We start from the raw sequence: 19,224 nt of genomic DNA, 5'->3' as shown, positions 1-19,224 counted from the left end.
ATTTTTATGATTTTTTAAAACCTGGAATTATGTATTTAGTTTGAAACAGATGAAATCGATTAAAATGTCAAATTAAAATTCACGCGCGATGAACTTCTAAAACAAGCAGTGGTGCAGAATTGTTCAGATTATGATAAATGGAACAGTTGTATATATTTTTGTTTTCCTTTCTTTCTGATGACATATCTGGGCTTTGGCACCTTTCATTCACCGGAGAGAGAGAGAGAGAGAGAGAGAGAGAGAGAGAGAGAGAGAGAGAGAGAGAGAGAGAGAGAGAGAGAGTCTCGGTTATTTTTGTAATTGCAGCTATGACTTATAATGAGTCTATTTAGGCAGATGGTTTCGTATTTTATGTGAAATTTCGGCAGTAACTATTTTTTGTTTTGTTTAAGTTGCTGACTTGAAATTTTATCTCCTCTGTGTAGATCGTATTGCCTTTACAAGTCGGAGAAGATTGGGAGTACTTTTTCTTTGTTTAACGCCTTCAAATACGATGGAAATTTACTGTTTTTAAAATTTCACTTCCTGTAATTACTGTTGTTATTGGTACTTTAAGAAACTTTTGTCTCCGTTAATTGGTAGTAAGTTCTATTCCAAAGGAAGTACTGTAATCTCTCTCTCTCTCTCTCTCTCTCTCTCTCTCTCTCTCTCTCTCTCTCTCTCTCACACACACACACACACACACACACACACACACACACACACACACACACACACACACACACGTATAGGCTATATGATAGTTTTCCAGCTCCAGTAGCATTAATCTCTGACATGCATAGTCGACGATAACCAGTATCTTCCTGCGATCAATGGCAAGCGAGGGCATCTGGTCGACTCGACTGCTCTCGGCCGAGGTCGGGTCTGCTCGGCTCTTGTGCGTGGTGCTCAGAACTCGTCTTCTTCCCTTTAATGCTCCGCCGTTAAATTTTCAATTAAATGCATTCGCCCAAAACGGGCCAGAATCAGTTCTCTTCAATAGGGTCATGTTGACTGGCAAGGTTGCACCTCTCTCTCTCTCTCTCTCTCTCTCTCTCTCTCTCTCTCTCTCTCTCTCTCATATTGAGATAAAGAAATTTCTCTTTATATGCACGGGGGTATATTTTGATGAAATATTTGGCGGTTGAGTTAATTCTGGTTCCGCTCCAGTAAAGTTGACCTCCTTTTGAACCTGCCCCTCTTTGATTTTCGTTGGTTTTAATGAAACTGGATGACCTCAGTCACTTGAGGGATCCTGCTAATTTCAGAATCCTGCGAGCATTGCTGGATGAAGTTACCATGGTGATGTATGTGTAGGTTCTCGGTGTGGTGGGATTGGATGGAGGAGCTAGGGACAAAATGAGATGCCTTTGTATTTTATGTTGAGGTTAACTGTTGGAGCGATAGGTTTGGCCTGGTCCCCTCTCTCTCTCTCTCTCTCTCTCTCTCTCTCTCTCTCTCTATACTTGATTCATATATGTACCGTATTTTCCCGGCTGGTAACTATAGACTGCACTTCCCAGAAACATTATATCCTTTAGTTATACTTTATGAAACACCATTGAATTAAGTAATACTACTTGATAAAGTTCAGCCATTAAGGGTGGTGAATGTTGTGGATGGATTGAAAACTCATTCTCCTAACTTATCTGTAACATAATTGTTTATTTCTGTGAATTTAAATGTAGACCTGTATCGTACTTGTCTCATACCAGTGGTATGAATATTTACTCCCATCTGGTTGCTCTTCGGGCACTTTTGTAACCCATTGCCGCTTGCACCAGAATTCTGAAGCATATGTTTTTGTATTCATCTGTTGCTGCTATGTAGCCACCTTCTTCAAATTGTTTTTGTAATAATTTGATTTGTGGTTTCAAGAGGTGTACTAGTTGGTGGTGCTGTGAGATATAATTTAGCAGCGTGCAGGAAAGTTTGGAACGTTTTAATCAATGCACTGCTTCATCTTAATCTTTTGTTTGTTTATTCGTTTTGATGCTTTTAAGAACCTCTGCTCTCCTCTTCCCAGCATCCTTCCCTCCCCTCCCCCCTCCCCTTCCGCTTCATCTTATGTGGCTGCGATCTCCTCGTGATGATTTTGGCTCTATTTGTTTTTGGTGACGTGTTGGCTGAGCGCGGTGGCCAAGCGTCTACATCCTGCCGAGTCTTGCGGATGTCACTAGTTAGGCCCTCTCCCTCCCTCCCCTCCCTCCCTCCGTTACGTCACTTCTCGGACAGCTACCCTCTCTCTCTCTCTCTCTCTCTCTCTCTCTCATACACACACGCGCGCGCGCGGTCAGCACCATCATATTTCATTTAAATTTTATAATATGACATTGTCTAAAATAAATTTATGTGAATATAAATATATTTAAGATTTTGCGGGTTACGTACTGTATTATCCTTTAAAAATAAGGAATCTGGAGTGGGATCATTAATTTTACAGTTAACTTAATAACTGTACTAATTATTAGATTATGAGGTCTATAACTTTTATGTTTAAATATATATCTGTACTCATAGTAAAGAAGCCGTATTATTCCAGAAATCTCAGATTGAAATGGTCTTTCAGTACGACACTAAATACTATAAAGAAGGATTTGAAAGTGTTGAATAAAGAGACTAATTAAACAATTGTCATTTTAAACTTGGATGTGAATATTTTTTAAATTATTAAAAATATTCACGTACGAAATTTGCAACTACTGTACTGTATACATAACGTTGCCTGAATCTGAATAAAACACGGCCCATGCTGTATTAGAAGCGAATAAAGTCTCGTAATCGTATTATTTAAACATAAAATCATAAGGAGGCGCATCGCTTTGTCGTTATTACTCAATTCTCGTGCTGTTAACAGTTTAAAGTTGAACGGCTCGTGCGCTGCTCCGAAAATAGAAGCAGGCGCAGAAACATGTTCGTATCTTTTCGAATGACAATAAGAGGATTGGCTAATTGGGTCAGGTTAATTAGCTGTATTTGACTGCCGGGTTCGGCCTAGGTACCCGTGCTGCATCGACCGTGTGTGGGAGGAAGCAGCCTCATGTCAAACGAACTTGCCGTCATGAAGGCAAGATGAATTGAAGGGTTTTTTGGTATACGGGCTCTAGAATTTCAGTCATTTAGTTGCTGCTGGAATTTAGTGTTAATTCGGGTGTCGGTTCGTTTCAGTCTGCGTATTCCCATACGAAGTGGAATTTTGCTACAGCCCTCCAAAGCATCATTTTCATCGTAGAAAATGAATTCCTTCCGTCACGTTTTGAAAAACATCTGGAGGGGTAGTGAGAGTTGGTTTTGTTTCTAGGTAAGCTTTGGAAGTGATGAAGTCGAATTTGATATATTCAAAAATAAATATGTCTGAATTGTCAGGTACTCTATTAAATAGAGCTGTTGACCTTCAAAATTTTATTCTTCTTCTAATTTGAAACTATTCACGTCTACGTGATGCTAGTCGCATATTTACATATGACGTAAACTGTGTGTATATCCTTCTCATCGTAATTGGCAATCAGTCTAATGCTGAATAAGGGGTCCCAAAACCTTTTCTAAACCCCTCGTGCTCCTTAATAGTGTTAGTCGTTAATTAGGTAAACACGAAGGTTTATTTTACAAACATTTTATAGAATATATTCTCGAGTTCTTTCAAGTTCTTTCAAGCTAAGTTATCAAGTATAACTTGGGAAAAGCTGAAATGGGGTAGTTCTAAAGATTAAAGGATCTTGCATTTAAAAAGCAGAAAAATTAAAAATTTCAGTAGATACAGAAAAAATATTGTTTACTACATCTATATTGGATCGTGTAAATGAACAAAATCATGAGCACTTACACCAACTACAGATGCCAGTTAGTGAGGATTTTTCAATCATTTCCGGTCAAGAGAATTCATAATTGATTGGGAGAGTGAAGGAATGTGGAGGAACTCTATAGAATGGTAGCTGCTCATTTTATCTCTACTTCATGTGGACATCTCTCAACTTGCTTAGTAACTGATTAACGTTTACATAGACTCAGATTGGTTCCGGTTAGGGCATCGTTAGTCGTGTTAGAGCGCGCGTATGGGAGTTTCGCTTCTCGGAAGAGGTCCTTAATCAGCTTGATGAAACTGAGATTACCTTGTTATGGTCCGCACGCAAGAGAGGCGGCCCGTTCTGAGGACATTATTGTTTCGTAAAACAGTCATGATGTTATGCATGCTAGGCTTTTATCAGCTCTCTCTCTCTCTCTCTCTCTCTCTCTCTCTCTCTCTCTCTCTCTCTCTCTCTCTCGTTGTTTGTGTCTGAATTGTAATTTGAACGTCATTTGCGTGTTGCATTACGCATTTGTAGTTGGTGTAGTACTAAGCAATACTTTTTTCTGTATGTCTACTGAAATGTTTAAATTTTGTATAGATATGTCTAACTAAAAATGGTTAAGAAATGTAAGCTTCACACAGACACACACAAACATACACACAAACACACACACACATATATATATATATATATATATATATATATATATATATATATATATATATATATATATATATATATATATATATATATATATGTATGTATGTATGTATGTATGTATGTTATCCGGTAGATTGCTAAATCAATTAACCTTGGGTTATTAAATTTCGAGAGAGGTGTCTTTCCTCCCGTATGGGAAAGAAGTTAATTAATTTGTTTTCGGTCTCTAGAAAAAATATTTGTCTTGTAATCGCATCTCTTTTATTAGTAGATGCCAACAAATGAAATCCCTGTAGGAGGTAGCGCCATCAGTGTACCTCACGCGGCGTACTGTAGGTATTACTTAAGGTTCTTTGCGGCGTCCCTTCGATCCCTGGCTGCAACCCTTTTCATTTCTTTTACTGCGCCTCCGTTCATATTCTTTCTTCCATTTTACTTTCCACCTTCTCCCAAAAAATTTTCACAGTGCAACTGCGAGGTTTTCCTCCTATTACACCTCTAAAACCCTTTTACTCTCAATTTCTCTTTCAGCGCTAAATGACCTCATAGGTCTCAGTGCTTGGCCTTTGGCCTTAATTTTATATTGCATTCCATTCCAACAAATGAGATCACTATCATGTACATATATATATATATATATATATATATATATATATATATATATATATATATATATATATATATATATATATATATATATATATATATATATATATATATATATATATATATATATATATCATACGCCTTTCCTCTTTAGAGGGGGAGTTGCGACCACCACAGTTGTTTAACTACCAGTTGCATCATTCACTAATTAAGCAGCGTTAGTACAATGAGATTTTAACGAAGACTGTCTTTACTCTTACTTCCTCGAAGGGCAGGGTCAAACAATATTGTAGGATGGGGCTGCTTGCCTCAGCCCCTTCTTGAAACAATTTTGTATCATTAAAGAAGTACGAGAGTTAAGCATAAAGGATTCGTTTTCATATGGCTTTAAAGAAACAGTTGAAATGCGGAATACGCTAAGTTGAAATTGCGAAAAGACCTAAGGGAGATGATGCGATTCAGGCACATTTTTTCATAAATATGTTTTATTATTATTATTATTATTATTATTATTATTATTATTATTATTATTTTTATTTTTTTATTATTATTATTATTATTATTATTATTGTTGTTATTATTATTATTATTATTATTATTATTATTATTATTATTATTATTATTATTATTATTATTATTCAAAAGATGAAACCTATTCGTATGGAACAAGCCCACAGGGGCCATTGACTTGAAATTCAAGCTTCCAAAGAATATGGTGTTTATTAGGAAGAAGTAAGAGGACGTAAAGGGAAATACAGAAAGAAGTGATCCCACCTATTTAAATAAAATAAAAAAAATAAATCAGTAGATAGATGGTTACGTATTAAAATGGAAGGAGAATAGTATTAGGGTAGTAATGCATTGCATTTTCTCTTGCACTCTGAAGTTCCAATTGCACGAGATCCCCTGGGAGGCCGTTCCTCAGTCCAGCGGTGTGAGGAATAAAGGACCTCTGGAACAGGTCATTTTTTGAGCATGTCATTTTTATTTATGTTCCTCTTCGGGGGATTAAGGGTGGGATCTACGAGAGATGAAAGTTTTCGTTTGATTTTAGGATTATATTTCTTAAAAGTATGATTCCTATTAGAATTAGTGGTATGTCTCTCTCTCTCTCTCTCTCTCTCTCTCTCTCTCTCTCTCTCTCTCTCTCTCTCTCTCTCTCTCCATTTCATACTCAGGCACAATTACCATCTTCTACGGGTGTTTGTAGAGTAAACGATCTGAGCCTAGATTTGGCTCTATAGAAAATGCCATATATATAGACTTCGGTTTCGTCCCTCTCTCCTTCCCCTCCCCCTCCCCCTTCCAGATCTCTCCAGGACATTCAACGCTTTCCATTGAGTGCCATTTGAAAGTTGATGAATTCTCGATGAGTTGAGGAAGACCTTCAAGTCCGGTGGCATCCGGGAGGCACCGCCGACGAGGTTTTGATGGACAGGGACAGGTTGTCCTTAGCCGGACTGTCGGAATCAAGGGGGAATTCTTAGGACCCTTTTCAATAACAGCGAAAAAATTTGTTTATGGGGTTAGGGGTTGGTTGTGGGTCTTCAAATTAAATGTTGCTTGGCATAAACGACTTGACTTTGAATATGGCAGGTTGAGTAGATATCATGCGGGATAAGGGACGGATCTTGCAGGTCTTATTTGTCCTTTTGATTAGGGTGAGAGTCCAATAATAATGTCTGTAGGGACACTGGTATTGAATATGTAGTTACAGTATACTAACTATTATAATAACGCCGCCGTTTGTAATAATACTATAAAGAAGAAAAAGATGATAATTTAGTGCATAATTAAATTGAAGGTAAAGCTATTTTCATATGAGTATGTGTTAACTCATAAAAAATGTCAAAGTGCATAACGGATCATGCTGACAATATATATATCAGAAAATTAATAAGCGTGCCGAAACTTAGTTAATTCTGGATTCATTCTTATAATTTAAATGGTATAAGCAATTTAAATGGTATAAGTAATGACTAATTGCACGTAGGCGCATTTGGCCTTGGTCTAAGGGAAAACGGGAGGTGAAAAAAAGACACTTAGTTTAAATCTCCGTGAATGGTTGTATGAATCGGCATCAACGGGCAGAAATAGGTAAGGACACCGGAATAGATGAAAATTGTTACCGCCGACATGAAGCTAGTACGGCATGGCTCATGACACTGTCAGATTGTTTGTCTGTAGAACTGTTATAATTTGCACCTCACGTATGGTAGACTTTGCTCCAACGCCCAGCAAAGGCAGTCATTGTGTATATATACACATACACGTGTGTGTGTGAGGAGAGAGAGAGAGAGGGTGTGCTTGTGTTTGCGCGGCTGTGCGGATATGTTTACGTAATTAAGGATCTGATTCAGTTCCTTTGAAAGAATTTCAGAGCCGTTCATGATTTACTTACCTCAAGCGAGCATCATACTGTAGGCTTGAAAATATGGTTAATAACACTGTGATAGTTACTTATGAAACTTCTGGAACATTTGCCAGAATATCTTCATGAGTGAAAGAATATTTTAATGAAATCACTTGATATTATATTGTTTATATTCCAGGACACAATTATCATATTCAGAGTGGTGTTTCGGAGGGACATCTTATGGGCAGAAACATTACAAAAACTGACTCACTCCAGGGTCTTGAGTAAGTCATGACATGCATTGGATGTTAACGCTACCGAAAATCCTTGTGTTGAAGCATAATAATTCTGTCAAGTAATATAAAAACGTCTTTACAGTATGTTCAGGTAAGGGTGAATTCATTAAGATTTTCGAACTGTGTACATGTTAAAGGAAAGGGTAGAATATTGGAAGGCTCCTTCACTCTTATAGAGTACCTTTCCCCTACCGTGCGTGAAGTGAAATTTATACAGTACCTGTGTAAGAAATTAGAAGGGTAAAGGATGAAGAGCATATCAGTGTTTATTTAAGTAAGAGTATTAAATATTGGAGAGAATAGAGGTCGAAATGATGGAGAGTATCCAAAAGTATATTTGTTGAGAGAGAGAGAGAGAGAGAGAGAGAGAGAGAGAGAGAGCGCTCAGAGGGACTGGCTGAGTTCAAGTTTATTGACTCATCCGCCTGCCCTTGTTACTTCGCTCCTACTTTTTTCCTTTTTTTAGCTTTGCTCTTTCTCTTCTGAAGAAAAGACAGAATAACAATATCAAGTATATTGCGCTTTTGCAATGTTTGAAAATTTTATATGAGGAAATTATTATTTTTATTTAAAGATTATCCTTTATTTTCGTTCTTTTTTCAAGAGAAAAGACAAAATAATTTTGTTAAAGTTTTTAGAATTTTACATTATTCGAAGATTTGAAATGTAGAAACTGTTTTTGTTTTATACGACTTGCCAAGTCCTTTTCGTGTATAGATCTGTGCACGGAACTGCCTTTTTTTTTCTGGGTAATTTGACATCAGATGAGCCGTATTGATTAATCTCACATCCGTCTTTTAAGATGACTGGCGCAGGCCAATAACGATAAATCGGTCTTATCAAGACCGGGATTAGCTATCCGAACGACCTGTCAGGGTGTGACAGTTTTACGATATTTAATTAGCCCTGGAAGTGACGATAAGTCTATGATTGCCTTTGGTTTTATAGTGCCTTCGTTGCTTTTAATATAATCATATATTTCAGTTACTGATTTTTATTTCCTTGTCTTTTATTGGTCGCGTGTCTTTCGTGAGGATATCAGATGTATCATTTTAGATTCTTTTAGGGCGTTATTGAGAGGGTATCTTCCCCTCCTCTTGCTTGAGAGCTGAATTTCTCGTCAAAAATTTATTTTCTTTTCCTCAGTGAAAGTGGTGAAGGCCCAGATATTGTGTGTTATCATTGCTATCATTTGAAAAATAGCCATTTCCTGTATTTATAAATGACGAGTTAATTTTTTTTTATTTGTTTGTTATGTGTTCACTTTAACTAAAATATGTTATCTTTTTCTCTTTACAGAATTATCCACGAATCCGGTTTTACGAGCGAGGACTTCAAGCAGTATCGACCGGTCGTGTATTCGAACACTATACAGTCCTTAGTGGCCATTCTTAGGGCTATGCCTAACCTCGGCATATCTTTTGGTAACAACGAGAGGGAGGTCAGTACCGTAATATGCACTCTTTCCTTTGGTAAAACTGATGATTTTGCATCTTCTATATTTGGTGCCCATATATATACATACACGCATATTTATATATATATATATATATATATATATATATATATATATATATATATATATATATATATATATATATATATATATATATATGTATTTTTCAACTTCTTGCACTTAATGTTGCTGACAACAGAATAAAAGTTCAAGTCTTCAGGTGGTTTGAACTCGTGTCCTGAAAATAATGACTTAAAAACGCAGAGTATTACCTTAATGTTGTTTGCGTGGATACGAGTTTAAACTGCTTGAGGGCTTATGTTTATTCTCTCTGTTATTTTCCAGTCACATTAACATTTATGTAAATCATGTGAAAATTTACTTGCAGTATCTGTATACATGTATATTATATTATATATACATATTTATGTATATGATATTTATGTGTATGATATACGGATGTATAATACGTGAACTGGCTCAGTTGTAAAGCACTGAACTAATTTTCAATCGCCCACGGCCCACCAGTTGACCCAGCTGTAAGTAGGTACCAGCTGGAGATGGAAGCCAAGAAATGAGTATGTGTCCAGCAACCTCATCCCTAAAAACGTGCCTGGGGCTCGGGAGGCTTTGTCCGTTTGGCGCTACTCTTTCCAAAGGGAAAAATGCCGGAATGTGAAAAAATATGTTTTCCTATGTCTATGTTTATTTGTAAAGTGAATAGTACCAAGAGTAAGGGTGTATGCATAATGAGATCAGGGATAGGAAATTAATACTGTATATATGGATTGGGGAAAGATGAAAGTGATCGACTTATGTGGTGTTTAAAACTAAGGTTTAGAAATGATGATAAGACAGTGTAGAGAGGTCTAGCATATAAAAGATGAATCAAGGATGGCAGACGGTAGATGAAGCTTCTTGAAAGGTCTGTTACCCGAGAAGAGTGTCAAAGGAAATAACAGATGGAACGCATTTAGTGGCTACTAAGATAACCCCTCTTTGTGGAGGTGGAGCGTGGTTGTTCAGTCCGAACAAAGGAGAAAAGGGAGGCTAACGAGAAGTGTTTACCAATAAGTAGGGTGAAAGTTTGAAGGATTACAAATAGAACGAAGACTCAGTATGAAAAGACAACTTCAGTTATGATGATAAAGTAGTGATGGCTTTGTGGTTGTAGGGCAAGTCTTCGAACAGGTCTTTTGATCCGGGAAACGCTGAATTCCATGTAAGATTTGAGCGAATTGGCTTAGTATATAGATAGAAAATCTGGCTTTTATCTACTTGCGAGTTCAAATAGCTGTTGCTGCTGCAGAACTTTTTTTCCAGTTTTGCCATAGTGAATGAATACATACACTCATTCATGTGTTTGTCATGCAAACTCTTGGATATGCGGAAAGCTAAGGTAGGTAAATAATTCATCATCAGAATCCAGGTGCAAGGGTAATATTTGGCTCTATTCCTGGAATTTGTCACGAGAAGATATATTTTTATTATGAATTTTTCTTTATTTATAAAAGTATTTTGCCTGTGAAAAGTGTAAAAGATTGTAACCAAAATAAAATAAAAAATATATATATATATATATATATATATATATATATATATATATATATATATATATATTTATATATATGTATGTATGAATTTTTGTAAGCTTTACACGCGTGACAGTATATATTCACAAATATTAAGCCAAAAATATCGTTTTGTATCGAATTCTCTACACTTTGGGAATAGCTTACACCCAAAGGGAATTGTAATTGATGAATGCTAGTGTGCCGGTCAGGATTCGAACCGCGGCCTAGTTTTGAAACAAAGATAGACTGTGACTTTGACCACTTCCTGGCTGGCACAGGGACGCTTACCAGTTAGAATTCTCTTTGGGTGTAAGTTACCCCCAAAGTAAGTGAATTCGATATCAAACGATATTTGCGGTATTAGACAGTGCATACATACATACATACATACATACATATATATATATATATATATATATATATATATATATATATATATATATATATATATATATATATATATATTTGCGTGCGTGTGTGCGTGTGGGAGGGAGGAAGGGTTGCAATACTAACCCAGTCACAGAGTAAAGAGGGACTGTAAATTTGAAGGCTGCTTAGGTAATGTATTTTTTCCTATTGTTGTAGACAAGATTAAAGGGACTAGCCATTCCTCCCTCCATTCTTTATTCACGCTGGAATTCCAGCATTCCTCACCCAAGAGCACTGTTCCTGGTGCTTGACGCTATGTACATACGTAGTCGAGTGAACATGAGTCGGCGAGAAAGATCTGTCGTTTTGCCTCTCTTCCAAAATACGATAGTTCGCTTAATATCACTGTATGCACTGCTTTTCAGAAATACCTACGTCTGCGAGAGTATACAATATTGTAAAGGACGGAGAAAACTAAAGATATCGAAAAAGGTTGATTTAGTGTTTTCATATAACCTTTATGTGAAACTTGTCATATGTAAATGAAACAGTAAGGTAATATTCAGTTGCTCGTAAATGACCCCAGTTGACTAAAATAATAAATAAAGTTTTTTTTTTCTCTCTCTCTCTCTCTCTCTCTCTCTCTCTCTCTCTCTCTCTCTCTCTCTCTCTCTCTCTCTTGTCGTTTTATCGAAAGTTTGCCCATCAGAAACGAACCAAACGTGGCATCTAATTACCTGCGTCGCGTAAATTCTGGGAGTTTGAACGCAAGTGGGAATAACGTAAGTTTAGCCACGAGAGAAAAAAAGAGAGTTTTCTCATTAAACTCGAGGAAGAAGAAGGTCGTGCATAGCATGTCGTCCAGTTTTCTCCTCTTGTTGGACTGTGGTGTTAGTGACGTAACATTGCAGTACTAAATTAATCAGTCTTCATGTTTGCAAGGCATAAGGGAAGCGCCAGTCATCTATAAAAAAATTGTCATACGCATATCCGAGTAGAATGTGTCGTTTAATTGTGTTTTGTTCGTGACCCACGCACATTAAGTATCATTATTGAGGATTGTCGCCATACATTAAGCATTATTACTGAGTCTGTAATTGATTGATGACACGGTAGGGAACCAGAAGTGAGTCCAAAGGCGCATACCTACGCTACAGTTATATAGCATGTCGTATAGAAATGCCGTGTGCCATTTCACAGGAAATGTCTGTAGTTGTCTGTCTGTAAAGAAATTAGAATTCTGCAACGCTTGCGTGCTCGCCATTGGGTGCATGAGAGAGAGAGAGAGAGAGAGAGAGAGAGAGAGAGGAGAGAGGAGGGTGGGGGAGGGGAAAGTTTGTACGAAATGCAGTCATATGCTTACATAAATTTTATTAGTGAGGAAGTAGAGTTTGAATACAGAAATAGATGTAGATTTTCGTGTATTGTAAGGATTATTATTAGTAGTATTCTGTAGCAGGATTATTATTATTATTTTTATTATTATTATTATTATTATTATTATTATTATTATTATTATGATAATAATAATGATTGTGGTACTGCTTTATCACAACTTTTAAAGGGAAAGAGGACTGTGGTGTCTTTTGGGACATATCCAAAACCTCATTTCCGTGAAAGTAGAACTAAAATATCAATAGACTGATATTAACAAAATATCTATCTTTTGATGAAAGCGATATGATAGCCAGTATTTATTTTGTGTGACAGTTGATATAGTAATATTTAATGCGAAATTCGTGACAGCTAGACAAAAAAAAATAATTGCAACACAAAAAATAAATAATTTTGCGTTTTGTGTCGAGTGATGAATTAGGTATCATGAACCAGGTCATGTACAAATCGTAAAAATAGTTTAAACTTTCCAGTGACAACTCGGCAATTACAATGAAAGTAAAAAAGTACTGTAAATTGAAAAGAGAGAATAAAAAGCAAGCGACAGAGATCTAACTGGCAAAGTGAGGTTTGAATTGCAAAGGTGAGCGTGCGTGATCATTGCAACGAATGGTAATGTTAAAGTTCGCGCTCTTGATTCGAAGTTTTAAATAGCTAAAATGATACACCTTGAGGGGGTGGGGTGGTGATTGATGACGTTCTCGGCTGCATCTGTAATATATCACTCCAATGTATTTGCAGAGACGTGCAGTTTCAGTGGTCATTTATGGCAGTGTTTTCATGCACTCAGTGAATGATATATATATATATATATATATATATATATATATATATATATATATATATATATATATATATATAGTAAACTTGATCACTTGCACAATTGTTCGGGGTGTTAATACGGCTACCAGACGATGAGGACAGACAGTCCTGGAAAGGTCGTAACTATTTCTGAATATATATCTCCGCTAGATACCACCCTGTTTAAATGAGGCCCTGTTATCAATATTATATATATATATATATATATATATATATATATATATATATATATATGTATGTGTGTGTGTGTGTGTGTATTTATAAATATACATGTATAATGACTGAGTTGATAAGTTTACCACACAGCGTCAGATCATATTGAAAGTGTTCCGTATTTTTTATATATATATATATATATATATATATATATATATATATATATATATATATATATATATATATGTGTGTGTGTGTGTGTGTGTGTGTGTGTGTCTGTGTGTGTACGTACGAGTTTATAAGTTTACTATACAGTATCCGGTCATATTCAAAATGTTTCATATTATTTATTGCATCTATCACGACGCTCAGACAAGAAACGTATAATTTTGATTAGCCGTAAAAGTAAACCTTAATTAATTTTGCTTGAAAAGCAGGCCCGTAATGATTGTTTATTTTACATGTGTGCTTTTAGGCATTTAGAATAACACTAATTGGAAGGTAATTTCTTATTACATCATTAGAATATGCCGGCGAAGTTATGTGAAGTCTTCAAACTTCTACGTTTTTACTATATTCGAATAATTTCCTTTTTGTGACAGCCAATTAAAGAGATGTCTGAATTATTTTTTTTCATACAGATATATTTCTTTAAAAATATGTTTCACTTTATGAAATGTACGGATATGCTGAGCACATATCCGTGTTGCTTATACTTGCCTCTCCTATAGACACCAGAATAGTTGGAAGACCTAGACCTACTTGGGTAAGAGGTATGAGGAGGACGGCTGGAGATGAGTGATATGTGGAAGATAAAGCACAGGAAATATAATGTATTAAGTAGTGGAATTTCACAGAGTGCCTTTGCGTCAGGTGCCGTGGGAGGCGTTGATGACGATGACGGCACTTGCCTATTGTCTGGTACTGGAAAAGAAATATATCGCGCTTCGGTATGATGTTTTTAAATAAGCTGGGGTTTATAGTTGATGTTGTAGTAAAGCTGCAAGTTTCATAATCAGATTCTAGTTCGAATTTAGTATACTTTAACGCGTCACGAATTCTTCTGTCAGGTGTTTTGTTTGAAAATTTTAGTTTCACTCAGGAGGAAAGACATTTCCGAGAATGTTGTAGTTTTAGAGTACTCTGAAAAGTAATAACATTGGGGAAGTTTATATAGAATTTGTATAAAGAGCTTTCTTGTTCGTCGAGACGAGCCACAGACTTATGCGCGTGCGTACTTACATAATTCTCTCTCTCTCTCTCTCTCTCTCTCTCTCTCTCTCTCTCACTCACACACACATTATACGAGTATATATATATATATATATATATATATATATAGTATATATATATATATATATATATATATATATATATATATATATATATATATATATATATATCGTATGAATTTACGTGACATTTTTTAGGATATTTTCCATCGATTTCGCAATGCCCTTGTTTTCATTATCATGGAGTAGGGAGGGATTTATTTTGTCTGTGCACTTAATTCTTTTAAAAATAAACTTGCTGTTCGTTTTAATTTCCTTTATAGAGAGAATTGGTGAATTAAAAATTTGAGGTTTGTTTGACTGTGAAAATTCTGCTTTTGTTGGTTAAGATTTTTTAACCTTCGTCGAGAAGATTCTTGTTTATTATATTCATATTTCCTAAACTTGCAATTTTTTTCCTGATTTTCCGAAAGTATGTTTTACTTAGCAGATTTCAGTTACTTATTATTTTAGAGGGAGAATATTATTTTTGTTCCTTTATTTTTATTTTTTTTTTTTTTTAGCTTGGTGTGTTTGGATGATATTCTTTTTTTAACAATGTCTATACTATATGGACATCCTGAGAAACCATGGGGTTTCATTTTCAATAGTAAGAATAGTGAAATCCTACGGCAATAGCCCGTAGAGTTTTCGTAGTTCTCTGTTGGATATTAATGATAATTTAGCTTTAGCTCTCATTTTTTATGCCAACATTTTTTATTTCTGTATTCTAATTTTTTTAAATTTGTGTCGTAATTCAATACGACTTTTGATAAACGATGCATTGGATACGTCCGGTAGTAATTGATTCGAAGATACTACTTTCCTCGAGATACTATTGTTTATGTAAAGAAAGTCTTATATTCCTTATATTAATCTTGTGCTTGGGGAGAATTTACTCAACTGAGAGTTATCCTCTGGGAAGATTTTCAGTGTCGAAGCTTTCGTCTTTTGACGCAAGATGATGTTGACGTAACTTTGAATCGTTCATGTGTGTGTGTGTGTATATATATATATATATATATATATGTGTGTGTATTATATATATATATATATATATATATATATATATATATATATATATATATATATGTGTGTGTGTGTGTGTGTGTGTGTGTGTGTGTATATATATGTATATGAGAGAGAGAGAGAGAGAGAGAGAGAGAGAGAGAGAGAGAGAGAGAGAGAGAGAGAGAGAGAGAGACTAACTTGAATTCGGAGGGTGGCTAGTGTTGCGGTATTGATAATCCATAAAATGTCCTCTTTCCTCGTCACTTTTTCCGAATTTCCAATTTCGACCAGGTGACGTTTTCCTCACTTGATAAACGGTTCGTTATTGTTACTTTCATTCACTCCCTGTTTGTTTTCCTCCCTACAAGAACCTGAAAAGCTTCCATTTTGTTGCATTTCATCTCTGTATAGTATATTTTTTGACTGTTTTAAAAGGTGACGAGCATTTGGACATTTGTCGTAGGTTGTTTAGAAGTGGGAGTGCTATTCATGTTTTTCCTAAATGTCCTCTGTTTAGTTTCCTCTGTAACATACAATTAAGTGTTAATATGGGAGGTATGCTTCTTCTCTCACAGCGACCGTGTCATGTTTCCTTTTTTCACTTACTTAAATCCTTGGCCCGTGCCTTTTTTTATTGAAGGTATTGAATGATACGTGTTACTGAAGAGCTCCATTTACTAATTTCATTTCTTTCACAATCGAGAAAATGTTCAAGTTTGTTTGAAATTGAAACCTGAGTAAGTGTATGTTAGCAGGGCTGGCGGCCTGGGATCTTTAGTACACTTTGATTATTATGGAGGATATGTTTTCCAAAATAGTTGTGGTTACAGCGCTCTAATATTTGCATTCATTCGATCTTTCACTTGAAATCCTTTCTCTCTCTCTCTCTCTCTCTCTCTCTCTCTCTCTCTCTCTCTCTCTCTCTCTCTCTCTCTCTCTCTGATAATCTAAGCTGAACAACTATCAGAAGAGGAGGATTAACTCTTAGAAAGTTTTCTGCAATGGGAATTATTAAAGAATATTGTAAGGTGCTATCCCTCTCGTAAAGATTAATTTTCTTTTTTGGTGTGAGAGAGAGAGAGAGAGAGAGAGAGAGAGAGAGAGAGAGAGAGAGAGAGAGAGAGAGAGATAAAGTACCTTTATATCTCTCTAAAAGTGGAGAAGACCTCGTCGAGGTCCTCCTCCCCCCTTCCCCCCGAGAATCATAAAGGACTCTTGGTTAATTGCACTTTTAAATGCCTTGGAGGAATAATATTGCTGAGTTGATTCTCTCTTTCTCTCTCCCTCTCTCCCTTTATCTCTTGATAATGAGTCTCTGAAGATCTCTTGTTACATGGAAGTATAGCAAGGTACCTTTGTTTGTAGGGTCGGGACCGTCCCTCCCCACGTGTCTTCCTCCCCCTTCGCTCCACTCCCCATTCCCGGCGCCCTCGTTATGAAAAGGAGAAGAATTCTGGGAAATAATGAGCAGGAAATTGGTTCCAACGTCAGTATCGACGACGTCCGCTCACCAAAACAGAATGATTAGATTGCTAGGCGAACGGGCTCTTTTTCGATAATTTTTTTTTATTTGATTTCCGCATCTTTCGCTTGTACTGTAGTTAGTTTTTTGAGATGTATTCTTTCGTAGTTTTATTTTGGGAGTAGTTTGGATAATGTTTCATCAACGTCAGCTTACCTTCTGAATTTGTCACGGATATTTCATTAACAATAAACAAGCATTATTATGTACGTTAGACTTAAGAATTAGTCTTTTTATTTTGGTGTCTGAACAAGCATGAATCAGTTTACATGCAGAATTTGCAGCTTGCACGAGACGCTTCGAGGGCGTCGCAAGAAATCAAGTGCGCTTACAGAATCAGATCAATTATGAATTGTAAAAGGACAAATTTAACAGGAATGTGTGGAGAGTTCGTTAGTTATTCATATCAGACTCAATGGAATTTCTTTTCTGGTTTTAGCAAAATTCCATTTAGTATTTTTTTTTATGACTCATATAAGTAAGGTTGCAAAGTCCTTCATTCACTTGTTTTTGGGCCACATGTTGAAAGCTGTGGATTCTGGCCTTTGAGTGCTGTAGTTATTTGGTTTCACCTTTTACCTTAGTGATGGGCAAGAATGTCTGCCACATTTTCAAATTTTGAGAGTATTGCAGCAAAAGACGAGCTTTCGTGGGCTACATCCTCATCTTACCGAACTGTTGGGGAATTTTCCTTTAAATCTGAAGACTTGTGTGAGAAGTTCAGCAGACCTCTACCCTTAGCTTATGAAAAAAGTTTCCAAATGTCTAAAGCTACGAGTTTCTTTTTAAAGGGATTATGGGAACAAATCATCATCATTTCTAATAAATGCTGAAGATCTCACTGCAGCCACGTAGGTTTTGTTGATGCCGAGCACTGATGTTTTTCAATCTTACGCCGGCAGATTTTCAGAATTTGGAAACTGCGTCACATCTCTTATAGGTTCTGGAAGAAGTATGTGGACGCTGATGAAGACGATATACAGCTTTTAAAGTAAGGGGATTGCGTTGTCGCGTGTAAGTCGGAAATCTGCTCTCTATTGCCGGAAGTCACAATGAATTATCTCATTGCGTTTAAAATAAGAATGTTAGTTTTGAAATTGGTTTTGATTGCCTGCTAGCATGATACCTTAAAGATGTTATAAAATTCAGTTATTCTTTTATGAACTGTTTTTGTAAGGGGATTTTGGAAGTGAATAGAAGATTTCCAATTTGGAAAATAGGTTACTGAAAATATCTAACTTCTTTGTGTCAGTCCTCGAGTATTGTTTTGAACGTTGTATATGAAAGTGTGGATAATATGCTTTTCATATACGTACAGCAGTGAGGAAGATCATATGATTTCCTCACTGCTGTATGCATGATAATAGCAATTACTGCCGAGATTTTTAATGTTACTTTTAAACTGTCTTCTGGTAACTCGGAGTTTAATATCCTTTCCTGTTATACGTTAAAAATGTGTTTTGTCGATAAGCCATCGTGGCTTTTCAGGTGGGATCAAAAATAAAGTATCACTTTAAGGTACTCAGGACAGTAGGCGGCGCAGTGCCCCAAGAGCCTTGTATAGAAAGTGCTTCTTTAGTCGGCCATCCCACTCGGCGTCTGTACTCGGAGGGCCATCTTGTCACAGAGTCCCCTATTACAGGTCTCTGTAAGTATTTCTGTATATGGTTAGTCACATTCTTTGCTTTTTTTGACATGAAGAGTGTGAGGAAATGGTGCCCGAAGGCAGTGGAGCACATATCTGTTGGCCTGACAGCGGAGGGGAAACAGTCATTTCGCATGCTTTCCACACTATGTTTGGAATATTAAGATTTTTTTTTTTTTTTTTTTTTTTTTTTTTTTTTTTTGGCTTCTTAGTATCATGGCTAGAGGAAAATAGGAGTTATTACGGTTTTCCAGCTTTAGTGCTTGGAGTGAACTTCATTTTTAGTTTTCCTTTAGCGGAACAAACATCTGGAAGTAA

General features: G+C 36.1%; 1 protein-coding gene across 15 annotated transcripts in view; it reads left to right on the top strand.

Annotated features, from left to right (window-relative positions):
• Galphao (G protein alpha o subunit) overlaps nucleotides 1-19,224 on the top strand; it is a 421,275-nt gene that overhangs the window by 310,906 nt on the left and 91,145 nt on the right. For all 15 annotated transcript variants that reach the window (XM_067087655.1, XM_067087658.1, XM_067087657.1 and 12 more), the window contains one exon: nucleotides 8,985-9,126. In XM_067087655.1, coding sequence (XP_066943756.1) covers nucleotides 8,985-9,126 — 142 coding nt within the window. The remainder of the gene's footprint in view (nucleotides 1-8,984; nucleotides 9,127-19,224) is intronic.

Source organism: Macrobrachium rosenbergii, chromosome 44 (assembly GCF_040412425.1).
Source record: "Macrobrachium rosenbergii isolate ZJJX-2024 chromosome 44, ASM4041242v1, whole genome shotgun sequence".
NCBI classification, from domain to species: Eukaryota; Metazoa; Arthropoda; class Malacostraca; order Decapoda; family Palaemonidae; genus Macrobrachium; species Macrobrachium rosenbergii.
Note: the sequence above shows the minus strand (reverse complement) of the source record. Positions and strands in the feature narration are given on the sequence as shown.